The sequence below is a fragment of the Dermochelys coriacea genome, chromosome 2 (assembly GCF_009764565.3).
Source record: "Dermochelys coriacea isolate rDerCor1 chromosome 2, rDerCor1.pri.v4, whole genome shotgun sequence".
Lineage (NCBI taxonomy): Eukaryota > Metazoa > Chordata > Testudines > Dermochelyidae > Dermochelys > Dermochelys coriacea.
In genome coordinates, this window is record NC_050069.1 from 83,124,277 (window position 1) to 83,149,212 (window position 24,936).

At 43.4% G+C, this 24,936-nt stretch overlaps 1 protein-coding gene across 1 annotated transcript in view; it reads left to right on the forward strand.

Moving 5' to 3' along the window:
- Positions 1-24,936, forward strand: part of TMEM241 (transmembrane protein 241) — a 108,783-nt gene that overhangs the window by 23,215 nt on the left and 60,632 nt on the right. The window contains 6 exon segments of the mRNA XM_043507990.1: positions 358-409; positions 3,596-3,644; positions 6,021-6,066; positions 7,579-7,614; positions 18,228-18,262; positions 19,990-20,059. Of these exon segments, the coding sequence (XP_043363925.1) occupies positions 358-409; positions 3,596-3,644; positions 6,021-6,066; positions 7,579-7,614; positions 18,228-18,262; positions 19,990-20,059 (288 nt within the window).

A 24,936-nucleotide genomic window follows, 5' to 3' on the forward strand; every position in this document is an offset into this window, starting at 1 on the left:
TTTGCTGGCCATTTATCACCATAACCTGACCCGCTTTGTACTGCCGGAGTGGTATGAAGGCGCTGGATAGTAAAGGAGAATCTGGCACAATATGATTAATACTCTCAAGTACAAAGCTTGTCCACAGCATTAACTCATGTATATTTTGCACGGGTATTCTTTTCTGCTGATTAAATTTTTTGTTGTTGTTGTTAAATACAAAGGAAAATAGGTAAAATACCTTCCTGTTGGTGCAAAAGGTGATAATCTATGTAAAAATGAAGGGATGTCAGTGTGAGATCGAATGGAAACTCCCAGTCTGATCTGAGAGTGCAGGATTGGGTTACGAGCTATAGGTCTTTGTTTTCTTTCACACAGTGTGCTGTTCCTCCTGATCGCAGCAGGGTGCCTTCCTTTGTTTGATACGCAGGTGGGTTCTGTTTTGTCAGCTGTCTTTGACCTTGATATTTAGAAGTCCTGTTTCCAGGCAGAGGGAATATATTTGCATGGCTTTCGCTTGTGTGCTAAAGTAATTCACAGTCAGTTCTGTGAAGGTTTGTTGTGACAATTTATAGAACTGTCGTCTTGGCCTCTTATGTTTTACAATAACTAGGGCTGTCAATTAACCGCAGTTAACTCACACGATTAACTAAAAAAAATTAATAATCATGATTAATGGCAGTTTTAATTGCACTGTTAAACAAGAGACTACCAATTGAAATTTATTAAATATTTTGGATGTTTTTCTACATTTTCATATATATCTTGTATTCTGTGTTGTAATTGAAATCAAAGTGTATATTTTGATTACAAATATTTGCACTGTAAAAATGATAAACAGAAGAAATAGCATTTTTCAATTCACCTCATACAAATACTGTAGTGCAATATCTTTGTCCTGAAAGTGAAACTTACAAATGTAGATTTTTTTTGTTGTTACATAACTGCACTCAAAAACAAAACAATGTACAACTTCAGAGGCTATAAGTCCACCCAATCCTACTTCTTGTTCAGCCAATTGCTAAGACAAACAAGTTTGTTTACATTTACAGGAGATAATGTTGCACTCTTCTTATTTATAATGTCACCAGAAAGTGAGAACAGGCATTTGCATGGCACTTTTGTAGCTAGCATTGCAAGGTATTTACGTGCCAGATATGCTAAACATTAATATGCCCCTTCATGCTTTGGCCACCATTCCAGAAGACATGCTTCCATGCTGATGACGCTCGTTAAAAAAATAATGCATTAATTAAATTTGTGACTGAACTCCTTGGGGGAGAATTGTATGTCCCCTGCTCTGTTTTACCTGCATTCTGCTATATATTTCATGTTATGGCAGTCTCGGATGATGACCCAGCACATGTTGTTTGTTTTAGGAACAAGTTCACTGTAGGTTTGACAAAATGCAAAGAAGGTACCAATGTGAGATTTGTAAAGATAGCTACAGCACTCGTCCCAAGATTTAAGAATCTGAAGTGCCTTCCAAAATCTGAGAGAGATGAGGCAGGGATCATGCTTTCAGAAGTCTCGAAAGGGCAACACTCTGATGCGGAAATTACAGAACCCAAATCACCAAAAAAGAAAATCAACCTTCTCCTGGTGACACCTGATTCAGAGAATGAAAATGAACATGCATCGTTCGCACTGCTTTGGATAGTTTTCAAGCGGAACCCATCATCAACATAGATGCACGTCCCCTGGAATAGTGGTTGAAGCATGCACATCTGGCACGTAAATATCTTGCGACACCAGCTACAACAGTGCCATGAGAATGCCTGTTCTCACGTTCAGGTGAGATTTAAACAAGAAGCAGGCAGCATTATCTCCTGAATATGTAAACTTGTTTGTCTGAATGATTGACTGAACGAGAAATAGGACTGAGTGGACATGCAAGTTCTAAAACTTTACATTGTTTTATTTTTGAATGCAGTACTTTTGTACATAATTCTATATTTGCAAATTCAACTTTCATGACAAAGAGATTGCATTACAGTACTTGTATTGGGTGAATTGAAAAATACTATTTCTTTTGTCTTTTTGCAGTGAAAACACTTGTAATAAAATTAAATATCATGTGAGCACTGTACACTTTATATTCTGTGTTGTAGTTGAAATTGAAATTTGAAAATGTAGAAATCATCCAAAAATATTTATATAAATGATATTCTATTGTTTAAAAGTGCGATTAATCGCGATTAATTTTTTTTAATTGCTTGACAGCCCTAATAACAACATAATATATGATCGTTATTATTTTATTTATTTGTATTGCGGTAGCTTTTAAGAGACTCGGTCTTGAGGAAGGATGTTCCAGTGGTTAAGGTGCTAGCCTGGGACTCAGGAAACCCAGGCTTAATTTCCTGCTCTGCCACAGACTTCCTCGGTGATCTTGGGCAAATCACTTTTCTTTTCTGTACCTCAGTTTCCTATCTATAAAATGGGGAAAATGGCACTTGTGTTGTAAGGATAAATTATAGACTGTTAGATGCAAAGATGGCCATAGAAGCATGGAGAGCATCTATCTATGATAGACGTCATAGACCAGGACTCCATTATTTAGGTACTGCACAAACATAATAAAAAGATGGGGGCCTGCTCCCAAAAGCTCACAATCTAAGTATTAGGAGTTGTCATTTTTTCCCCAAAGTGAAGTTTTTTATATTGTGTGTGTGTGTGTGTGTGTGTGTGTGTGTGTGTGTGTGTACGTACTGAAAGAGTGCTTATTTAGATACTGAAACAACATCTTGGGCAGACCTAGTGCTCTGCAGTGCAATCTTTGATCCAGTCATATGGTCTCTCTTGGTACAAGCTGCAGAGGCTGAGAATCTTGGGGTATGTGTACACAGCAAAAATACCCCTGCAGCAGTGAGTCTCAAAGCCTGAGTCAATTGACTTGGGCTTGCAGGTCTTGGGCTGCTGGGCTAAAAAATAGCAGTGCAGATATTTGGGCTCGGGCTGGAGCTGGGGCTCTGAAACCCAAAAAGGAGAGAGCTGGAGCCTGGGCTCTGAGACCCTGAGTCCAAACATCTACACTGCTATTTTTAGCCCCGTTGCCCAAGCCCAGCAAGCGTGAGTCAATTGACCCTGACTCTGAGACATGCTGCTACAGGTCTTTTTGGCTGTGTAGAGGTAGCCTTAGAGAGACGGAATTATTGGCTACTGTGGGAAGGAACAGTACAGTACTCTGCAGCAGTCCCCCATCTGCTATGCTAATTTAGGAGAATTGGTTGTGACAGGTTTCTGAAGGAGTCATGTTTCTTCTCCTCTGCTTGAAGAAGAGTAGCTGCAATACAAGGGTTTGTCAGCGGAGAGTGGAGATTATGGGGGTTGGATTCTCAGGTTATTTAAATCAATGCACGGAAGCCAATTGAGCTATACTGATTTTTACCAGCTGAGGGGCTGGTCCATGGAATATAAAGTCAGGATACACAGAGGGAGGATGATCCTCTGGGCTCTAAGAGAATCTCTGAGAAATCTTTAATCTCTCCTAATGTGTTGAAGTTTATAGTGCAGTTCCCATTGCTTTTGGTTTGTGAAACTAAATACAAAAGAAGTATTTGTGGACATATTTACATGCATGTGCATTTATTTATTTATTTGTTCTCTTTTGCAGTTTGATCCAGATGGCTATTTCTGGGCTCTAATTCACTTGATTTGTGTTGGTAAGTTTTGAAAAACTTGTCTGAGAAAATAAACCCATCAAGCAGGCAAATTATGGCCTTTTTGTGAAGATGGAAATTTAAACTAATGATAGAAAGGAGAAGAAATACTTAGATGAAAGATGAGAGGGTTTTAGTGTCATACTGCCTTGCACAGCAGAAAATAGAAACTCCCCCGCCCCTGCCTTTGTAGCTTTTTAAATTGAAAACAACAATAGAGGAAAGTAGGTATGGCAGTCAATGGTAACTCTGGATTAGAAAATTCACATATAATTTTAATAAGCAGTGGTTGTTTTGTAGGGTTTTGATGCTGTGCTCACTAATAGAACTTCCGTGGAAAACATTTACTAATAGCTTGTGGTCTGGGCTTTACTTATACACACTGATTTTATTTTAAAAGTCCATTGGCAGATAGTATTATAAAATACTGAAAATCTGTGCAGAACATACTCCTGGAGGAAGGGTGAAGACATTTTGGGTTATATTTGTATATGAATATACAATCCTCTTGCATTTTTTAATTTAAACTGTGGTTTTCTTTTCTATGGGTATTTGGATATTTTTCTGTAGTTTGGATAAATTCTGGGATTATTGGCTTTGGCATAGTAAAATCTGATGTCAGTGACACACTCTTTCCATCGTAGCTTAAATAGTCAAACCTGGAGAATCTGCAGATCAGGAAAGTAGCAATAATTAAATAATACATTTATTAATATAAAGGGTCATAGCCATGGGTCATTATGTACAAACAAATATAAAAATAAATTCTAATTTTAAATTGACACAACTCAATAAAATATATACACGTTTTAAAAGGACAAAATTTAAAAACACAGGATTAACCAGTCTCCGATTCATCTACACCTTTTAAAATCACCAGCCCTAGAAGGGCGATTTTGTTGCTAAAGCATTGGACCAGGTCTCGGAAAACCTGAGCTAATTCTTTGCTCTGCAATAGACTTGCTGTATGCCCTGGGGAAAGTCCCTCAAACCCAGATCCTCCTGTTTGTTCCCTAAATACCTCTGAAGATCTGGGCCTTGGTCTCTCTATGTGTCAATTCCCCATCTGTAAAATGGGGATAATAGTACTTCCTTTCCACCTTGTCTATTGAGGTTATAAACTCTTTGGTACAGAGATTCTCTTACTGTATGTTTCTATAGTGCCTAGAGACTCTATTCTAGTCTGGGACAAGCTATGGTGTTAATCTGTGTGGTGGTGTGTCCACCCCCCACTGGCAGAGAAGGGGTTAATATAGCCCTGGAGAGGCTGCGCAGGAAGCAGCCAATAGGAGAGAGGCTGCAAGGAACAGCCAGTCAGGGCCCAGTAGTCCCATATAAAAAGAGCCACAGGGCAGAGCAGGGTCAGTTACTGCTGGGAGTCCAGGGAGTAAGGACTGCATCCCTAGAGGGCTGAGAGAATTGTAAGCACCTTGGGCAGAGCAGTGGCTGGCTCCTGGGACTGAGCCGCTGAGTGCCTTTAGGTGAGGGTGAAGATGATGTTAGGGCCATGGGAAAGTGGCCTGAGGAAGTAGAGCAGCACTGACAGAAGAACAGCAGGAGGCTGCTATTTACAGGGTTCCTGGGCTGGGGCCTGGAGTAGTGGGCAGGCCCTAGTCCCCCAACTTGCCACTGGGGAAGTGGCTGGACTGTTGGACAGAGATACCCCTTCCCCCACCTCCTGGAAGGGGGAAACATAGATGACAACCTACTGGAGGGCTGAGTTGAGAAGAGGATGCTTTGAGAGGAGCTGTAGGCAGGAGCAAAGACAGAGTGCTGATCTGCAGACCATGGGTTGGTTGTCCTTGAGCTAATTCCCAGCATTACCAGGAGGAGGTGCTAGTCTGGCAGTGAGGGCTGCCTGTGACATCCTGTGACAACCTGTTCCACCGTAGTCGGCTGGATACTAAGTGTCCACGTGGACCCTGCAGACACGCACTGTTTTCTAGTGATTTTTGATGTAACTTCCTTTGAAATAGGAGTAGATCAAAGCACAAGGAATGCTTAGGAATGCTGCAATGAAAAACCTGTGGCACTGAATCTCAGAGCCTGGATCAGCTGACTCAGGATCCTGGGGCTTGGGCTGTGGGGCTAAAAATTGCAGTATAGATATCTGGGCTTGGGCTGGAGCCCAGGCTCTAAGTCTGAATTACAATTTTATAGCCCTGCAGCCCAAGCCCCACAAGCCTGAGTCAGCTGACCTGTGCCAGCAGGAGCTGTGACATGGGTCTTTTATTGCAGTGTAGATGTGCCCTCAAGAACAGTTATCTTTGTTAGCAATTGTGCCATGCTGGTACAAATATCTGTGTGTACCACTGTCAAATGAATACAGCACGTTAACCAGAACGACTAGACCAGTTACACATGTCATTTCAATTACAGGGGTTTACAAAGTCATTCACAAGTTGTGGAAAACTAGTTCCTTAAGGTAACTTTTTTTATATTTTCTTTTTTAAAGGAAAGGCATGGCCATCACAGAAGGGTAGACATTTATTTAGAGGACAGGTAAACTATAGGCCTCTCTACTCTGCTTTATCGAGATAAACTAAGTGACCCTTGATAGATTAGCTTTCTTTGATAGCTACCAACTGACCAATAGTAACTTTTTCTGATAAAATGAACAGCATTGACTGTCACCCTTATGTTACACCTAAGTGTATTGTATACAGCACTAAGATGAACACTGCTAACTCATGCTTGAATTCACTTTAAACAGTACACCATTAATGAATCATGACCCAATTCAGAAAAACATACCTCTTGATTGCTGGCACAATTATTTTTAAAACATTGACTTGTATTAAGCTTGAGTGCTGCAGAGTCTGCACTTATCTTTTTTTTTTTTTTTTTCCCTCTCTCTCCACTATAACAGATGCAGGACAAAATGTTCAAAAGCACCTAAGTGACTGAAATACATGGACTTTCAATGAGATTTAGGTGCCTAATCATTTAAGCACTTCTGAAAATTGTACCCCAATCCTATGAGCACTTTAGCACTTGCGTAACTTTACTCATGTGGGTAGCTCCTTTGAAATCAAGTCGGCCTGAATATTTGTCCTGTCATTAGTCTGCAGTAGCATATATGAATATGGGTGCCTGTGGCTGCAGGATATGTACATATTTACTGTATTATAATATGGTTAGACTGAAACTTATTTTCCAGACTGGTTGCCATATGTGTTTAAAGACAAAGGGTACATCTACACTGCAGTGTAAGCTTAGGATTAGCAGAACTCGAATTAGCAGACCCTGGGATTGGGTGTCTACACTCATTTGTAACCCCAGATTAGGAGTTGTTGAATTTTGGGTCCCAGCCTGGGGCTCCATCATCTACACTACATTATGTTGGCCCAAGTGCAACCACCCATATGCCAGACTTTCTAGCGCCCTCCCAAAAGGTGGTTACTCCAGACCTTTGTTTGTGGTGCATTGTGGGAAAATTTGACTGTCCACCAAACTTGCCTTTCCAGAGGACAAAAAGTCATCCCAGGGGATTGTGGAATTCTTTTGGTGGATTCCCAGAGTATGAGTCCAGTGGGGCTGTAGCTACACTGCAAAGCATTAGAGCTGGGTTCCGGCTTGACTCAGGCTCAGATCTTTCACCCCCCTGGAGTCCTGGGACCCTGAGTCTGAGCCCTGGATTATTGAGAGTTGTGTGTAGGTGTAAAGCTGGTTAATCTTGTGCCTGAGTTTGAACCCCAGGCTTACACTGCGATGTAGGCATACCTTAAGGGCCCAATGCTTAGTCAGACAAAACTTCTATAGAAGTTAATGGGAGTTTTTCCTTAGTAAGGACGCCTGAGCAATAAACTTGAAATACTGTTCAAACCATTTATATGTTTTTAATTAACATATTGATACTTTAAATCGCTGCTAGCTAGAAAGTGCTGCCATTAGACTGCTTTACTGATAGAGCTTTTTTTTTCTTTTTTCTCCCTAGTGATTTAGACCAACAATATATAAACTATGTATTCAGGTAAAATGAATTTGCTTTTGATACACAGTGATTGTTCTTAGATGGTGGATGTTTCCATTTTCAACAGTGCCTTGTTTCAGTAGCACAGCTGATGCTCCAGCTAACCAAATAAATCTAATGTAGCTTTATAAAAATATAGAATATTTGGGGTGAGATAATGGGTGTACATGCCAAGTTACATCTGAAAAGGTAACTATGTTAACTATGAGTGATCACCGATCTCCAAAGGTAAGACTGAGACAATGACTTGATAAAAACAAACCTGGAGGAGAGCAAGCAACACCAATTATTACCAAAGGGGAGGTATTAGGTATAGACACATCTCACGCAAAAAGCATTGGCAGTAACTGTGATTTTTAAAATTGGTGCTTTGTATGGAACAGATAATTCAGACCTCTAGTTGTTGGCATTAACTGCGTGTATCAAATCATAGCCAAGGGGAGTCAGTGAGCATGGCTGTCTTTGGATTTTTGCAAGTCCTTATCTGAAGTAAGACGTGTAGGGCTCTATAATCAAACCTCCCTGCTCGCCTCTGCATACCCATGCTGACCCCAGTCACCTTTTGCCTGCCTGTGACAAACACCAAGTGATATTTAGAGACAGGCACAAAGCACGTTTATATTTTTACTTTTGCTTTGTTATTGAGGGATGGGAAATAATACTGTAGCATTCTTCATCTGCTTGTGAGTCTCTCTGACCACACATGAGCCTATGCATGCACACTATTAGATGGTGCTAGAGAAAGATGACATTGAAAGGGAAATAAAATCAAGAACTTGAACTAGGAGCAGAACCAGATGAAAGAATGACTGGAGATGAAAATGTGTTGTGTAGGTGTGTGCCTGCCTGAGTGGGCCTTATACAGACACATCAATGGGATAGACCCAAGGCAGTTAGTTGACTACCTTTACTTTTCAGCAGCCGTGTTAGTCTGTATCCGCAAAAAGAAAAGGAGTACTTGTGGCACCTTAGAGACTAACAAATTTATTTGAGCATAAGCTTTCGTGAGCTACAGCATCCGATGAAGTGAGCTGTAGCTCACGAAACGTTATGCTCAAATAATTTATTAGTCTCTAAGGTGCCACAAGTACTCCTTTTCTTTTTACCTTTACTTTGTAACTTTATGAACATAAAGTTGAAAAGCAGGGTCCAGTCCTCTTCACCTTGGTCAGATAAAACTTTCCAATTTGCATGAATAAGGTGAGCTGGAGTAGGCTATTAATGCAGGTTTTGTATGTTCCAAAGAAAATCTAGCAATGCAGCATGCACTGATAGTGTATGAGTATCCATTTGCATGATGCAGTTTTATGTCCTAAGGCAATTAATCTGTTCTCCTAGGTTTCTCAAGTAAAAAGCAAATTTTTGATAAAGGAGACAGACATCTGTTGTAATTTTGAACACTGGTTCATTAAAATAACTGCAAATATGTTTATGCACAAAAATAATCCATTAATTCTTGACTGAGTGGTTCTGCTTAGAACATCCTAAATGGGTCTATTGTGTAATGATGAGGTGGAAAAGTAAAGCAAGCAATAAAATCCTATTCCTTGTAATTAGTACATGCATGAACTATGAATCTCCATTGTCATTTAGTTGAAAACTACAGATGGGCCCAAACCTTAGATTCAGGTCTTGGATCCAAATCTGAATTTTGCAGCATGGGTTACAAATTTAGGGCCAGATTCTCTGATGTGTAAATGGGTGAAATTCCATTGAAGCTGTGCCCAGTAGACATGTGGCGTTCCATTTTACCTGAGAATTATCATTATTTCATAGGCTTGTTTTAAAGTCTTAACATGGTTTTTTTTCCATGGCCATATAATTTAGGTAGAGCTTCCTCCCGTCCCCCAGAGAACTTTCAGCCAAATCAAATATAAAAAAGAGGAAGATTTGGGGGATTTATAGCATAAAACTGTTTTATTTAAGCCAGTGCTTGTGGACATTCACTGTTTGTATGTTGGAAAAGAAAGCACTTGTAGCTAAGGAGCTGTAAGATCAGATGTTACAGTTGTGGCCGGCATCCCAGTTTTAAAGCTTTTCTTTAGAGGTGGTGAAAATGTGTGAATCAGGACAAGGTGTTTTTTCAGCTTCTCAAAAGCAGGGAATGTTAACAAGCATCATCATGCAAAGATTTTCATTATCCAGGGCTTTACAGGTCATCTGTGCTTGGAAGTTGCTGATACAAAGCAAATGCTAGAAAACAGCTGGTTTGATTTCTTTGATTAGAAGGGAGGCAGGTGGTTGGAAACTTACATTTCTTTGACTTGGTTCTGTGGATTTTTGTTTTTTGTTTTTTTTTTTAAAGGGACATTCAGTTCCATGGCAATTAGGCCTTGTTGAAACCAGGGAAAAGCATTTTTTTGTTTTTTAAATGTGTTAACTAGAACATTTTAATTAAGTGCTGTTTAAAACCGTAAAAAGGACAGGAGTACTTGTGGCACCTTAGAGACTAACAAATTTATTAGAGCATAAGCTTTCATGGGCTACAGCCCACTTCAGTACTCCTGTTCTTTTTGCAGATACAGACTAACACGGCTGCTACTCTGAAACCTGTTTAAAACTGTGTAAGCAAGTTATGGTCAACCTAGGGCATAGCTGCCATTAACAGATGTTAAGAATCTTAGGGTGACCAGACTTCCCATTTTTAAAGGGACAGTCCTGTATTTAAGGTGTCCTGACGTTTCCTTAGAAAATATGGGACAATTTGCCCATTTTTGTCTTCCCTCGCCACCCACTCCCATCAGTGCTGGTGGGTCCTGCTGCTGGCCAGATTCCTGCTTGCCAGCAACCCGCCCACCAGTGATGAGTGTTGGGGGGAGGGCAGGTGTCCAGTGGCTGATATGGGGGAGGAAGTACAAGGCTAGTGGTGGGGCCAAGCTGAAGCGTGCGGGGCCAGCCACTCCTCCTGCTGGTCCATCAGTGCAGCTACGCTGCCTGTCAGCTCTCGGCCAGCAGGGCCCTGCCCACCCTCCCATTTCCAGCTGGCACTGGCTGTGAGCTGCAGTGGCTGGTGAGTGTGGGCCGGTGCTAGGCAGCAGCCGGTAACATGTCACCTCTGCTGCCCACCCATCGGCCTTTATGCGCTCCCCCTCTCACTGTCTTCTCCCTGTTTTGTCACTTCGCCCCACTTCTCCAGCCCCACTGCTCCTCCATATCCCCCCCAGTGGGGCGTGTCCCCTCCCAGTACTGTGCGGAGAACCAGCCCCTGATCGGAGGGCTCAGCTCACCAACAGCCTGGCCGGCAGGCTCCTTCCTTCCCCCACTGCCTCTGGCTGGGCTGGTGCCCCGGGAAAGCCCAAGACCCTCCAGCCCAGGGCGCTGGCCAGGAGAAGCTGAGCCCTGAATGTGCCAAAGCCCACAGCACTGGCATGGGGAAGCCTCTTCCCCTCTCAGCTAAGCTCTGGAGTGGTGGGGAGGGGGAAGCAATTTCCAGTCTGTTCACGCCCAAACCTGCAGGCTACACAGCAGCCCCCCTGGCAGGGGCTTAGCACCCTCTTCACCTGTCTCCCTCCCGCCCTGAGACTTGCTCCCAGGGAGTGCGGCTGCCCTGACCCTCTAGGCACCCTCTCCCACTGAGCCACCTCTCTGGTGGGGTTCGCTGAAACCCCTGCAGTCAGGCTCCCTGGGGCCTGGTGCAGAAAGCACCCTTAGGCTTAACCCCTTCCTGCCCACGCTGTAGCTGGGGCACAGGAGGCAGCTGAGTTATGTCGGTGGCCAGCAGCAGCCTGGAGGTGTTAGCTGCCTTTTGACACTGTGCAGGCAGGAAGGGACGAGCTGCTTTCAGCCACAGGGTGGGGGGGGGTGGTGGTAAAAGAGATGAGTTCTGCAAAGATGTGGGTTAGATCTCCTTCCCCCCGGCAGCTGGAAGCAACTCCCATCCCTTCCCTCCTGCACAGTGCTGAAATTCTGCTGCTGGCCACCTTCTGGTGTGAACTCTGGAAGAAATCTGGGAAGGGGGGGGCATGTGACCCTGCATGTCCCCACCCCGGTGTTGCCTCAGGAAGACGTGGCGCCAGGTAACAGGAGAGATGGGTCTGTCCTGGGGGTCCAGCCAGGCATGGACAGCAGAGAGCATCGGGCAGGGAAGGTGGGGTTGGTCAGTTATCCCCCTAGTGTGAGAGAGGTATATGGGAGTGTGAACCCTACAGCCTTAAAGATAAGAAGATAAATAAAAAGAATCCAACTACGCAGTATTTCTTTTTACCAGGGACTCAGTCAGCTTGATGTTAATGTAAATGTTTGTACTGCATAGTTCTGATTGATTGCCGTTGAACTCGCTTGAATACAAGTAATTTTACAGGGTGTTCCGTGTTCAGCATAGGGAAATATGGTCACCCTAGTTAAGATGGTCAAGTTAAAGCCAGTGAGGAAGCCTAAGATTAAGGTTGACCAACTTTGAATGTTAAAATACACACTGCCTTGTCTACACCAGACTTCTAGAATGTGTTAGTTAGCATGTGTTAGCTAACAACACACCTTGTATCCTAGTCAAGTCCTAGACAAGGTCTCAGTCTTCTGAGATGCCAGGTTCTGTGAATGTGTGGTGCTTCTGACTGGCCTTGTCTGCTCTAGCACTCTTCAGGAAATTTCTCACTATTAGATTAGTAGCTCCGCTGCGTACAGATGCTTCCCGACTTACGCAATCCTTCCGTTCTGGAAAGCCTGCGTAACTCTAATTTTGCATAAGTCAGAAATATATACCTGACCATTACATACACACACAAAAAAACCCCCCAACAAAAAAACCCCTCCTATTTCTAGTTTACAGAACTTTTTCCATAAGTGCGGATTTGTGGGTCTTGCGTAACCCAGGGAGCGTCTGTACTGATGGTGGGGAAAGGGGCAGCCTCCGCTGCGTACTGATGCTGCAGGTGCCTGTATCTTTATGTTATCTAACCCTGATCAGATGGTTTACAGATGGCTGTGCAGGAGAAAACCACCGTGTGAACACAACTTGAGAGTGATTGCTGTAACAGGGTCAGATGAAAGTGTTACTGCCTGGTTATGAAAACAAAGTTGCACTTTTACTGTAGATGATGCCTGGATGGAGCAGATTAAAAAATTCCCCCCAAGCTATTGGATGACTTTTAATATATTAGTGTAAAGTGTTTTTTTAAAAAGATCAAATATTTGCTCAATCTAGTATTGCCAAGAGTATAACTGAAACAAACTAAATATCTTAATGCCTCCTGTCCCTGCATGCACTGATTCTTGTTTAAAATCTGGAATGAATTTTTTGGGGGACTGTCTTTAGTGTGGGCATTAGAAACATGGAGGAGGACGTTCCAGAATGAGACAGGTCTGAAGAAGGACTTGCTGGATTTTGAAAATATCGCACACCTCATCACTTAAAATATCTTTCTTAGAAAGTTGACCATCATTCATTTGATGTTTCTTAAAACTATTATAGAAAAGCCTATTAAAGTTCACTTCTACCAGTCTACAAATAATCTGTCAGCCACATAGCCCAGATAGAAACCGTTCGTCTTTAAAAGCTGGGAAGTTTGGTTCCAATATTAAAGACTGGGTGCTCTAGCTGACCATTTTGAGGGCCTCCCTCATAACTAGTTATCTTCAGTCTTATTGTCCTATCCCCTTCAGGGGGGCATTTTGCTGCTCTAGAGTAGAGCAGCAGGATACAGCTACGTCTCCATGGGCTTTAACTCATCTTGTTGCTTTCAAATTTAGCAGTACTTTGAGAGGTCTGAGAGACATAGCAGGGTTCAGTTAGCAAAGACATGTATATTTACCGCTCTTCCTTTTTCTTTATTCTTCCCTTCCCATTTGATTGTATGTTTGGGCTTTGGTCATTGTCCCTCCGCCATGCCCTCCACAAAAAATGAGTGGTGTGTTGACTGTGACAGATACAGTTTAAATATTTAAGAATCTACTTTGATAAAATGGTGGAAATATTATATACATTTGTATGGAATGCTGAGTCTTCTGTTTACTAGCAAAACTGACTTAGAGCTAATTCCAAAAGCTGTATAATCCCCAGTCCTTATCTGCCCTATTTTGTCATGACTTAAAGTGGGCTTGTTATTTTAATCAGCACATGGAAGATAAATCACAAGGAATTTGTGACGGGTTGGATCACAGAAACCCTCTGGGGGTTGCCATCTGATGTGCCAAGACTAATTCTGCTCCTGCTTTCCTGCCCTGTCAGCTTAGACTTCAATGCCCTGCCTGGTTTGAGCCAGACCTGGTAGCCTGCTGCAAACCTAGACCTAGGTCTGAACCACTTCCCCTAACAGATGTAGGCTTGACTGAAAGAAGCTTACAGACGCGTTCCTGTCTTTAACACACAGATACCCAACTTCCAATGGGGTTCAAACCGTAAATAAATCCGTTTTACCCTGTATAAAGCTTATAGAGGATAAACTCATAAATTGTTCTCCCTCTATAACACTGATAGAGAGATATGCATAGCTGTTTGCCCCCCAGTATTAATACATACTCTGAGTTAATTAATAAATAAAAAGTTATTTTATTAAATACAGAAAGTAGGATTTAAGTGGTCCCAAGTAGTAACAGATAGAACAAAGTGAATTACCAAGCAAAATAAAATAAAACACACCGTCTAAGTCTAGTACAGTAATAAAACTGAATCCAGAAAATCTCACCTTTAGAGATGCTTCAATAAGTTTATTTCACAGACTGGACACCTTCTTAGTCTGGGCACAATCCTTTTCCCTGGTACAGCCCTTTGTTCTGTTCCACCCACTTATATATCTTTTGCATAAGGCGGGAATCCTTTGTCCCTCTGGGTTTCCGCCCCTCCTTCTCAATGGAAAAACATCAGGTTAAAGATGGATTCCAGTTCAGGTCACATGATCACATGTCACTGTAAGACCCCAAGCCTTCATTCCTCCCAGCTTGACTCACAGGAAGGCCTGCCTGCAAACAGAGCCATCCACAGTTACTTTTCCTGGTTGATGTGAGCCATCAAGATTCCAAACCACCATTAATGGCCCACACTTTGAGGGCCTGTTGTAATTATGCAGAGTTAATTTTATATTTCTAGTTTCAGATACAAGAGTGATACATTTATACAAATAGGATGACCACACTCAGTAGATAAGCTTTGTAATGACAGGTTTCACAATAGCAGCCGTGTTAGTCTGTATTCGCAAAAAGAAAAGGAGTACTTGTGGCACCTTAGACTAACAAATTTATTTGAGCATAAGCTTTCGTGAGCTACAGCTCACTTCATCGGATGCGTTTGGTGGAAAATACAGTGGGGAGATTTATATACACATATATATTTATATACACATATATAAATCTCCCCACTGTATTTTCCACCGACTGCATCCGATGAAGTGAGCTGTAGCTCACGAAAGCTTATGCTCAAATAAATTTTAGTCTCTAAGCTTTGTAATGATACCTTCCAAGAGACCTTTTGCATGAAGCACGTTTTAGTTACATTATATTCACACTCATCAGCATACTTTCATAAAATCATATAGAGTGCGTCACAGAATTAATCTGAAAAATGCCACAGTCTGCCTCTATTGCTGTTGTTCAGAAGGCAAGTTGCAAATAATTTTAGACTGCAGATTTGAAAAGACTCTTGAATCTCCCTAGTTTTTCAAATCTGAGATAGCAATGAGGTGCTAGGACATGTAGTGAGATAGTGAAGCACTATCTCTGGAGGGCTATCTGCAGTCCTTGCATCGGATGAAAGAAACAATGCATGGCAGGTTGTGGCTTATCCTTACAGTGCCAGCAGTAGTCCTGCTCTCTCACATGCTGATGCTAGTGCTCTCTGCCTCTTGGATGGAGAGTGAGTTAGGGGTGGGTAAAGAGGTGGGAATGCATGCTGCGTACTCTCCCTCACAGTAGATGGGCAAGGACTGGGTGCAGTTTTGGTTCCATCCTCCTGCCCACCCCATGTTGTGATTAGCAGAGCTGGCAGGGTGTGCAGTGTGAGGGCAAAGTAATGTGCACCTGGCAAAGTGGTGGCACTAATTGCTTCTCCTAGAAACAATGAGTCACAATTCCTTGCCAAGCTTTCGCCTGTGGAGAGGTGGCTGTGTGCCACTTCTTACACAGAATCCTAGAAATGTGGGGCTGGAAGGGATCTCAAGAGGTCATCTAGTCCACTCCACCCCCATGATGAGAAAGGATTAAATATATCTCAACCTGACAAATGTTTGTCTAACTTGTGCTTAAAAACCTGAAATGATGGTAATTCCATAGCCTGAACAAAGGCTGAATTTGTTGTTCTTAATCTATTGGATGTTTGTCCGTGAAACTGAAGTGCCAGACAACTGGCAATCTCTGGCCAAGAGAAACCTAGGACATAGAAGGGGAGGGGTGTTTTCAGGTTTTGATTCAAGTGTGTTGACAGAAATATGTGTAAGGCCTGTAGAATGCACACCCACATTATAAGTGGCTTTAGGAAGAGTTGCTCGGCTTTCTCATTTATGAGCACAAAAAGCTGCACTGGATTTTTTTGCAATGATGAAAGGCAGCTTTGCAGACATAAATTGCTTTTCTTGCTGACAAAACCGCCCCATAATCAGACAGAAAAGCATACAAGGTGCAGCCCAAAATAAAATGTTGTGGGTTTGGGAAAATTGTGGAGATCTAGTGCCTCTACTCCTCCTTCTCCCTGCCCTAAATTGTCTTTTGGGAAGCCCCAGCTTCCTTCAGGCAGTGCCACAAGATGCCTACCAATGCCCAGTTGAGAACATAAATGCAGTGCAGCTTACTGCAGTTTTAATCCACTGGCTTAGGCTTCCACTTTCCCCAGTAAGATTTTTGTTTTCTTTGGATCTGAGCCTGGGATGTCGAAGGGTTATCATTTCCCCTTGTTTGCAGATGAAGTTTCTTACCGAGGCAAACATATACACATTTCCTACTCTCCACAATCTTATCAGTAAAATATGTACAAAGTAAAAATGAGGACTGTAGCACAGCCATAGCTCTCGCCACTGTTGATGCAGCTTCATTTGTACTTCCATTCCCTTGTTGTGTTTCATATTGAGTAACAAGCAACAGGCCGTCACTTCCTTTGCTATGTTTACCAGCAGAATTGATAATGTCAGTAAATTTGTGGAATTGGGGTTTATTTCTGGGTATCTAGTTTGGAGGCAGCAGCAGAGAATTACATACTGTGTGTCCAGCAATCTAGAAACATTGACTTTTTAATGTCTTTGTGGCAAAACAGTGGTTTGTTAAAAATACAGATATTTAGACTCTGGACATTTTCCGCCAGGTTATATATATTTTAAGTAATTTGAAGAAAATGTTATGCCTAAGCCACTTGACCATATCCTTTACATGTAGTTTCCCCCTTTGCCTTGTGTACTGCACTACTGGTTTCAGAGCCAGGACCCTCACCTCCACACCCTTTGGGATCTTAGTATCAACATACGCCGTGCACCGGGCAGAAAAGCTCCATGCTTCATTGAACTCTAGTAAGACCCTGCTGCAGGCCCTGTCTTTGGCAGCCACAACTCTTTCTCATTGTGCAGGTCTCCATGGCTTTATTGGTTGGGTTGGTACCTTGCAACTATCCTAGATCTGCCCTGGGACTGCAGGAGACCGTGGCAATTAATTGGGGGAAATTGTGATGCCTTCAGCATGTCTTTTCACTTTCATAACTGCAGCACCTACTAATGGTCAGTCAGGAAAAAGCATGGCCTCTGGCAGAACTGCTGCCCTCCATCTTTATTGCTTTTCCTCCAGTGACCATCATGGACAGCTGTATTGTTCCAATTTGGAAGCAGCTAGAACTTGGCTTTGGAAGCATAGCTTCTTTGAAGTCATATAGCCACAGAATCTTTGTGCATGGTGAAGGACTAATAATTCTGTAGTCTTTTATCCTTGGAGACAGGATATTAACTGAACAACAGGGTGCTTTTCAGGAGAGACGTTAGTATTGACTGGGAGTCCCTTCACCCTTTAGTTTTGTGGTGTTGGCTCTGGTTATGCCAGTCTTGGAAGTTTGGCTGGGGCCTCACAAATCTTAGTTGAAAGGCCACAAAACCTAGAACCGGCCCTGACTGATTTTATAATTTATATATGGGTGAAAATATGCATTGATAAATATTCTTTAAAATTCCCCTTCCAGTGTTGTGAGGAGTGTGTTTGGAACTCAGCAGTGAATAGCTTTAGAAAAGAAAACTAAATGCTGTTCGTTCTGCTGAGGCCAGGAGTTTCACTAGTATGCTCTTTCTTTATAAATGTTCTAACTGTAACATGAATACTTGTTCCTTTCATCTAAGTGACATTTCATCTTAGTGTGACACTCACAAATATGGGAACACAGTGCTTGCAGAAACATACATGTGGAACTGGATGCTTAATTTGCGCATGTAGTTACCACAATCATGCACACAAATCATGTTTGCACACAGAAGGTCAAAATTCACTCTTGTACAGAGAGCCAGCTCAAGGCTTATGCACTATAGTCCCACCTAAGCTCCATTTTGATGACATAGGTGATACAAAGGCCTGTGCTGTCCCATTGCATAGGGGAGAATTTCACTCATTAATGAACAGTTAGGTGCACTGTCCATTTGTGTGCAGTTTGTTTGTACCCTCCTTTATTCAATTTTGTATTCAATTTGTAGTAAAGTATATATATTTTTTTCTTTTTTTAGTGTGGTGCTTTTGGCCTCAGTGTCCCATCCAGCAGGTAAAGTGAACAGAGAATGTGGTAATATTTATTTTTTTAGGGTTCTGGTTTGATTTTTTTTTTTTTTAACGTATGCAGTTTAAGAACAGACTTTACATCCTGGTGCAAAATCTTGAAGAGTCAACAAGAAAACCACACGGAATTGCTTGCACAAAGGCCATGACAAAAGAACCATAGTAAACTTGTGTCAGGCCCTTCCACAGGGCTGAATACTGCACCACTAGGAGGTTTGCTACTGAATTAACTAGGAATAGGATCAGGACCATCTAGGTCATCATACAATGTTCAGAGAGGAGAGGCGAAAGGAGCCTATCACTGTGATATCTATGCACTGATATTTAATTGCATCTAATGGACTGTCATAAGGACCTTACCTGTCCTTTTCAAAAGGGCAGCATGGGACACTGACTAACAGATACTGCAATCTATAGCCTGCATTTTAGCTGACTGGGGGCTCGTCCAAAGGATTAGCTGGTAGACTGCTCCCTTGAGACCAAGGCCTACCAGCCAGCCTGGATGCTGGGTTTCCTTCCTCATGCTCTTCTCAATGCTAAATAGAGGTCTCACTCTGCTGCTTGCATATAGAGTAAGGGGATCTCTTTTTTCACTATTCACTTCTCCCCTCCATCACAACCCCTGGTAGGATTTAGTCCTTCCCTGTGGCCAAAAGACCAACAATAAGTAATAATTCAGGGATGTGAGGTATATTGGAACAGGGAACATAAGAATGGCCATACTGGGTCAGACTAAAGGTCCACCTAGCCCAGTCTGTCTTCTGACAGTTACCAATGCCAGGTGCCTCAGAGGGGATGAACAGAACAAGTAATCATCAAGTGATCCATCCCCTGTCACCCATTTCCAGTTTCTGGCAAATTCGTGTTTTACTAGTCAAAGCCGTGATGGCAGAACCTGTCCATATTTCTTTATACAGAAGATTCAACCAGTCAGAAAGACAAAGGAAAAAGCATTTAAGAAATGAACAGGTACCACTCTTCAGCTAGTGGGAGCTTTTGGTGCTTTATAAAGCCGCTTTGCCTGCTATGTCAGGAATTATGAAAGAGAAATGCCCAGTGAAATAGGCACATATTTTAAAAACTGAAGGGAAACAGAGAATTTGTAGAGCTTGGAGGTAAGAGAACTCCAGACACTAGGCACTCCTGAGAGCTCTATGGGTCAGACTTCCTGGAAATGCAAATATTCACCAGCCCTACTTTGCTCATATTTGGAAGAACATTTTTAAACCTCCTGACTTGCTGTTTGTGACAGAGTTCAAATTCCAGAGAGGGAAGCAGCCAATACATGTAAATGTTTCCTGTTGCACAGCATGGAACTAAAAGAATTAACTGACTTCAGTGGAAACAAATTCACCCCTGGGGGCCCTCCAGTAGAACTAGCGAATGTGGTGCATGCCTGGTCATTGGAAACTGCAGTGTCAACACAATCATTTATGTGCCATTAGAAACGTATTAGCCAAGAATACTTTTACATTTTCTACAACCCCTTCCCCTTTTTGAACAAAAAGCAGGAACCAGCTAGAACTGAGAAAGTCAGGAATGAATCATTAATAACACTATAAATGTGGAAATCTTAGTAATTTAAAGAGTCAGGCAGCTGTAAAGGAATGTTAAACTAACACTGTAATGACTATTTAATTGCTGTTCCCTAGTTGTTTGTAACTATGGGTATTTTTGCCAGTTTTCCACTGAGCGTATTCCTTTGTTCCTCAGGTGATCTCTTCAGTGCCTTGGACTTCCCATTTCTGTACTTCTACAGATTTCACAGCAGCTGCTGTGCCAGGTAACCTCTCCATACTGGGGTGTGTGAATGCTTTTAGAATAATTGGTTCTGTCAACTTCCAACCCTGACTCTCAGTTAAACACTTGTAAAACCTGAGTTAGATACAATAGTCTCTTTTGGCACAAGCCAGTAAAGCTGTAGAGCATTGACTTCCTTTGAAATGCCACTGAGGGCCTGAGATTCAAATTCGCCAGGGGTTGTTTCATCAGAGGGGGAGGGGCATAGGTATGTGCAGTACGGCCATGAGGGTTCCTAGCCACCATTAAAATAGTTTTACATATCATAGCAAAGCTTTGATAGAAAGCATAGTATTGTAGGACTGGAAGGGACCTTGAGAGGTCTTCTGGTCCAGTCCCCTGCACTCATGGCAGGACTAAGTGTTATTTTAGCATCTCTCAAACGCTTCCCAAATTGGATTAGGCCTTGTAAAACTTGCTGTTTATGGTGATTACAAGGCATTAGTCTTCAGCACTATATTAGTATGCTTGGATTTATTTTCCTGTACACCTTGTTACTTGGCAGAATGGGTTAGTCATGTAAAAGGTGAAGGCTGTAACAATTTTTGAGTAGCAACAGTTCACAGCCTAGTAATGTTATCCTGTGAGAATTACATTATTTATTCTAGATCTCCTTACTCTGCTGAAACTTGCAGTCTTCTCTTAATCTTTTGCTCTTTGTCCACTAGATCCATTAATATTTTTAAGTTGAATTTCAGCTTTAATGCTAAGCGGTTAAAAAATAGTTGTGATGTTTCTTGGGACTTTTCTTATTTTCTTTATTTGATCTTATTTACCTATTAAAAGGGTTGACATAATGTGAAAAATGATCATGGTCCTGATGCTACAATTGATTTTCATGGTGTGGGGGTAGAGAGAATGATCTCTTCCGAACTAACTCCCCTGTGTGGATGCTTGTTTCTGAAATAAAAGTGAACTTCATTGCAGAACAATTACTTCTCCTTGTGAGAGAAGAAATTATTTTTTAATCAAGTCACTTTTATCCCAGAATATAGTGTTCACATGGAGTTATTCCAAAATAGTTATGTGGTCACTCCTCCAGTAGACAAGACCGAGTTTCAGACTCTAGAGAATGCAACTAGACCAGAGGAATAGTTGGGGAATATGGGCAGACCTCTCAATTGCTCTCTGGGTTCTCACTTTCATTTTTTTGAAAAGTAAGGCTATGTCTTCACTGTACTTTTCTCATTAAAAGATTTGTTGCTCAGGAGTGTGGAGCGCCTCCCTTCCCTCCCGAACGACAATATTTTTAACAACGAAAAGTGCAGTTGTGGCTAGCGCTTTGTCAGTGGGAGACGCTCTCCCAGCGATGAAGCTACCGCCCCTTGTTGGGGGTGGTTTGAGGATATGTTTACACTTGCAGAGTTTTTGCGCTGTAAGTTTCACTGGTGATAGGGAACCGGTGAAAGTAAGGCACTGGGTTGTGTACTTACTTACTTCCTCAGGCGTCACAGAGTGTTTACATTAGGAGCACTTCCATTGCCGGTGAGAGCAGCGCTCTAGGGCAGCTGTCCCACAGTGCAGCTCTCTCCATTTTGACGATGGGCCTTGTGGGAAGGTTGTGGGGGGGGGGAAGGGCAATTGTGGCACATCCTGGGTCCCTGCACAGCCTCGTCTCCCCAAACACTTATCAGCTCCAGTAGCTCAGCATTGCTCCAAGCAGGGGATAGTTTGCTCCATGGAGCAGACATTGTTACCTGTCCAGATAAGTGAGCACTTGGCAAGAAAACAGGAAGGGGAGTTTCAAAGTTCCTGGGGAGGGATGGATGTCTGTTTACCTGGCTGCAGAAATGCTGGCTAGAGTGGTCACCTAGGCACTGTGGGATATCCCCTGGAAGCTAAAAGCTGTGTAAACAGGAAAACCTTGCACATCACTGCAAAAGCATCACTGGTAAGAGCTGTATGCCTCTCGTGGAGGTGCTTTTCTTTTTGAGGTGAAATTTCTGACTTTCACTGCAAAAAATCATTGGCAAGTGTAGATGCTCCCATGGTTTCTGTGCAAAAAAGGGGCTTTTCCCACTTTAAATGGCAAGTGTAGACATGCCCTTATTTTGTTGCTGGGACAGCTCTCTCCTGGCGACAAAGAGCGGCTACATTGTGTACTTTACAATGGTGCGGCTGTAGCGGCACAGCTGCACCATTGTAAGGTGCACAGTGTAGACATAGCCTAAGGGCTTGTCTACACTTACATTTTGTAGCACTCTAACTTTCTGGCTCAGCAAGTTTGAGCGCAGCAAGTTTGAGCGCTTTAAAGCACAAGTGTGGACAGGCTCAGAGTGCGGGGATCCGCGATCCCAGCGATTCCCCTCGTGGAGGTGGATTACCAGAAGAGCTCTCTCCCAGGGCTCATGTGTGACCATGCTCACACTTCAAAGCACTGCCGTGGGAGCACTCCCGCAGCAGCGCTTTGAAGTTTCTAGTGTAGACATAGCCTCAGTATCTAGCTGTTATGGTTCTGAAGAAAACCTTCACAAATGCAAAGTATAAACAATGCAGCAATGTCAGCTTGAGTGTGCAGAGTGCCTAAAACAATAGTTCTGAGGTGTAAAGTGCCCTAAAAGCAGAACATCCGCAATATACCTGCCGTTTATCTTAGTGGGCATTTTATCTACCTCAAGATTTCTTTTTAAGAGGTGTCTTAAGAAGAAATGTTCCTGGGGTTCTCCTTGCACATAACTATTCTTCCCTTTGTTGGTGCAGAGGAGTATTCCTGAGAGATTGTTACAATCTTTCAGCATAGAGTAGTGGTGCTCAACCTTTTCCAGTCATGCCCCCCCCACCATTAATGGAATCTGTCTGTGCCCCTCCCCACAATAGTGCTCAGCCAAGGCTTCCTCAGCAGCAGAGCTTGAGCTGAAGATGGAGTTGGGGGCGGAACTGGGGATGGGGGAGGAGCTGGGCTGGGGCCAGAGCAGGGGGCAGCAGTGTGGGGTCACATGCCCTTCCCCCAGATTGATACCTCTGGGGTGGATGTCCAACAGTGAAGAGGCAGCACGTCCCCTGGCAGTGGCAGTCTGTGTGCCTGGGCAGCTCAGGGAGGGAGGAAGCAGCTGGGCAGCTGTCTGCTGGCTGAGCTCCTCCCGCACCACATGGGGCTGCTTCGCCTTCCCTGCTGCTAGGAGCCCACTGTTGGCTCTGCCTCCCCACTCCCAGACTCACCTCAGTGGATGGTGGGCAAAGCAAGCACCTCCCCAGGCTGTAGGGACACAGGGAGAGTGCTGCCTCCTTGCTGCTGGGTGTCCCTGCCAGAGGCAACCCAAGAAATCTGTGGGGGTGTGTGACCCTGCATGCCTCCCTATATGTTGACTCTGCTGGGGGGGGGGGGGGGCAGAGTGGAGCTGCAGCTGGGGTCAGAGCTGGTGTGGGGGCAGAGAGGGTGGAGCTGGGCCTAGAGGCGGATTAGGACTGGGGCCTGAATGGGATTGGAGGCAGAGCTGGTCTGGGGATGGAATGGGGCTGGAAGCATGGTGCTTCTTCCCTGCCCCCCATGAGGGCTGGCCCCAGTCCTATCAGGCACCCCCGAATGTTCCTCTGTACCCCCCCAAGGGGGCACACCCCACACTTTGAGAACCATTGACATAGAGTATCACCATAGGTACTTAGCACTGTCCTTTCCCCTACCTATCTGTATTAACACCATAGCAATATCTGCTAATTGCAGGCCATACGTCTTGACATCACTAGCTCCAGCTATAGCTTCAGGGTTTTGTGGTTATGCTTCAATAGAATAAGGTTGCATTAACTCCTTCCTCTGTGCAGTTACAGTACTCTCTCCGTTGTTTGGGGTATCAAGATACGGAAATACACACGTAGGGGTAAATCCTGGTTTTTCCACAAGGGGTAGCACTTTCTTGTGCTGTCCCTGGAGCAGCCCAGCAGGGGGATCATGACTTGGGGAGTCACAATCTTCCTTCCTGCTGCTCCAGGGAGGGAGCGAGCGAACTGTGCTGGGTCTATAACTGGTACAGTGTACACCCATGCCAGTGCAGCTGTACACTCTCCCACACACTTGCATGAGCACTTTTGCTCTCTGTCATTCACCACTAGGGCACCTCCTCTTGGTTGCTCAGGGATTAGCTTGTTCCAGGTCTGACACCCCATTCTGCCATTTGTTGCATACCCCGCTGTCTCTGTGATTCAGGGTGCTCTCTCTCTCTGTGGCTTGTCTCCCCCTGGAGGTATCATACAAACTGTCTCTGGCAGTCTTCTCATTCACTACCCAGACGGTGCCCCTTCTCCCATGGTTGGTAGGGGAACCTAGGCCCATCCTATACTCTGAGTTCCAATTCAGGAACCCTCTAATCAGAAGCCAAAGTCTGCACTGTTTAAACCTTACTGCCTTTTTCCTATATCATCTCACCTAGGTTTATTCCCTTCCTTTCTCTCTAAGGTCCAGAGGATAGTTTCAGTCTCCTTGACTGCAGCCCTTTCTGCTGCTAGCTTGTTGGCTTTATATGAGCCCTGCCTGTCCCTTCTTAGCTGCGCTCCATCATCATTCAGGGAATTACATAGGCCACCTAATTCCCCTCAGCTGTGGCCTATCTGGTTAATTGGCCCCCTCTCAGCCTCATTAGCCCCTTTAAGACTAGTGTGAGGGTTAATACCCCATCACACTCTCCCATGCTACTAGTGATGTCTTGCAACCCTTTATGTCCCTGGTCCGTTGCACTAGCCAGGCCACAATTTGTTGCATAAGTCTTTTTGAAGCAGTTCTTTGAATCCCTTTGCTTCCCTATCATTAGTTAACCCTAAATGGCTCTGTGAATTCTACCAAACCAACCTGATCTCCTTCTTTGAGAAGGTAATAGATTTCTTAGACAAAGGAAACACAGTGGATCTAATTTACCTCGATTTCAGTAA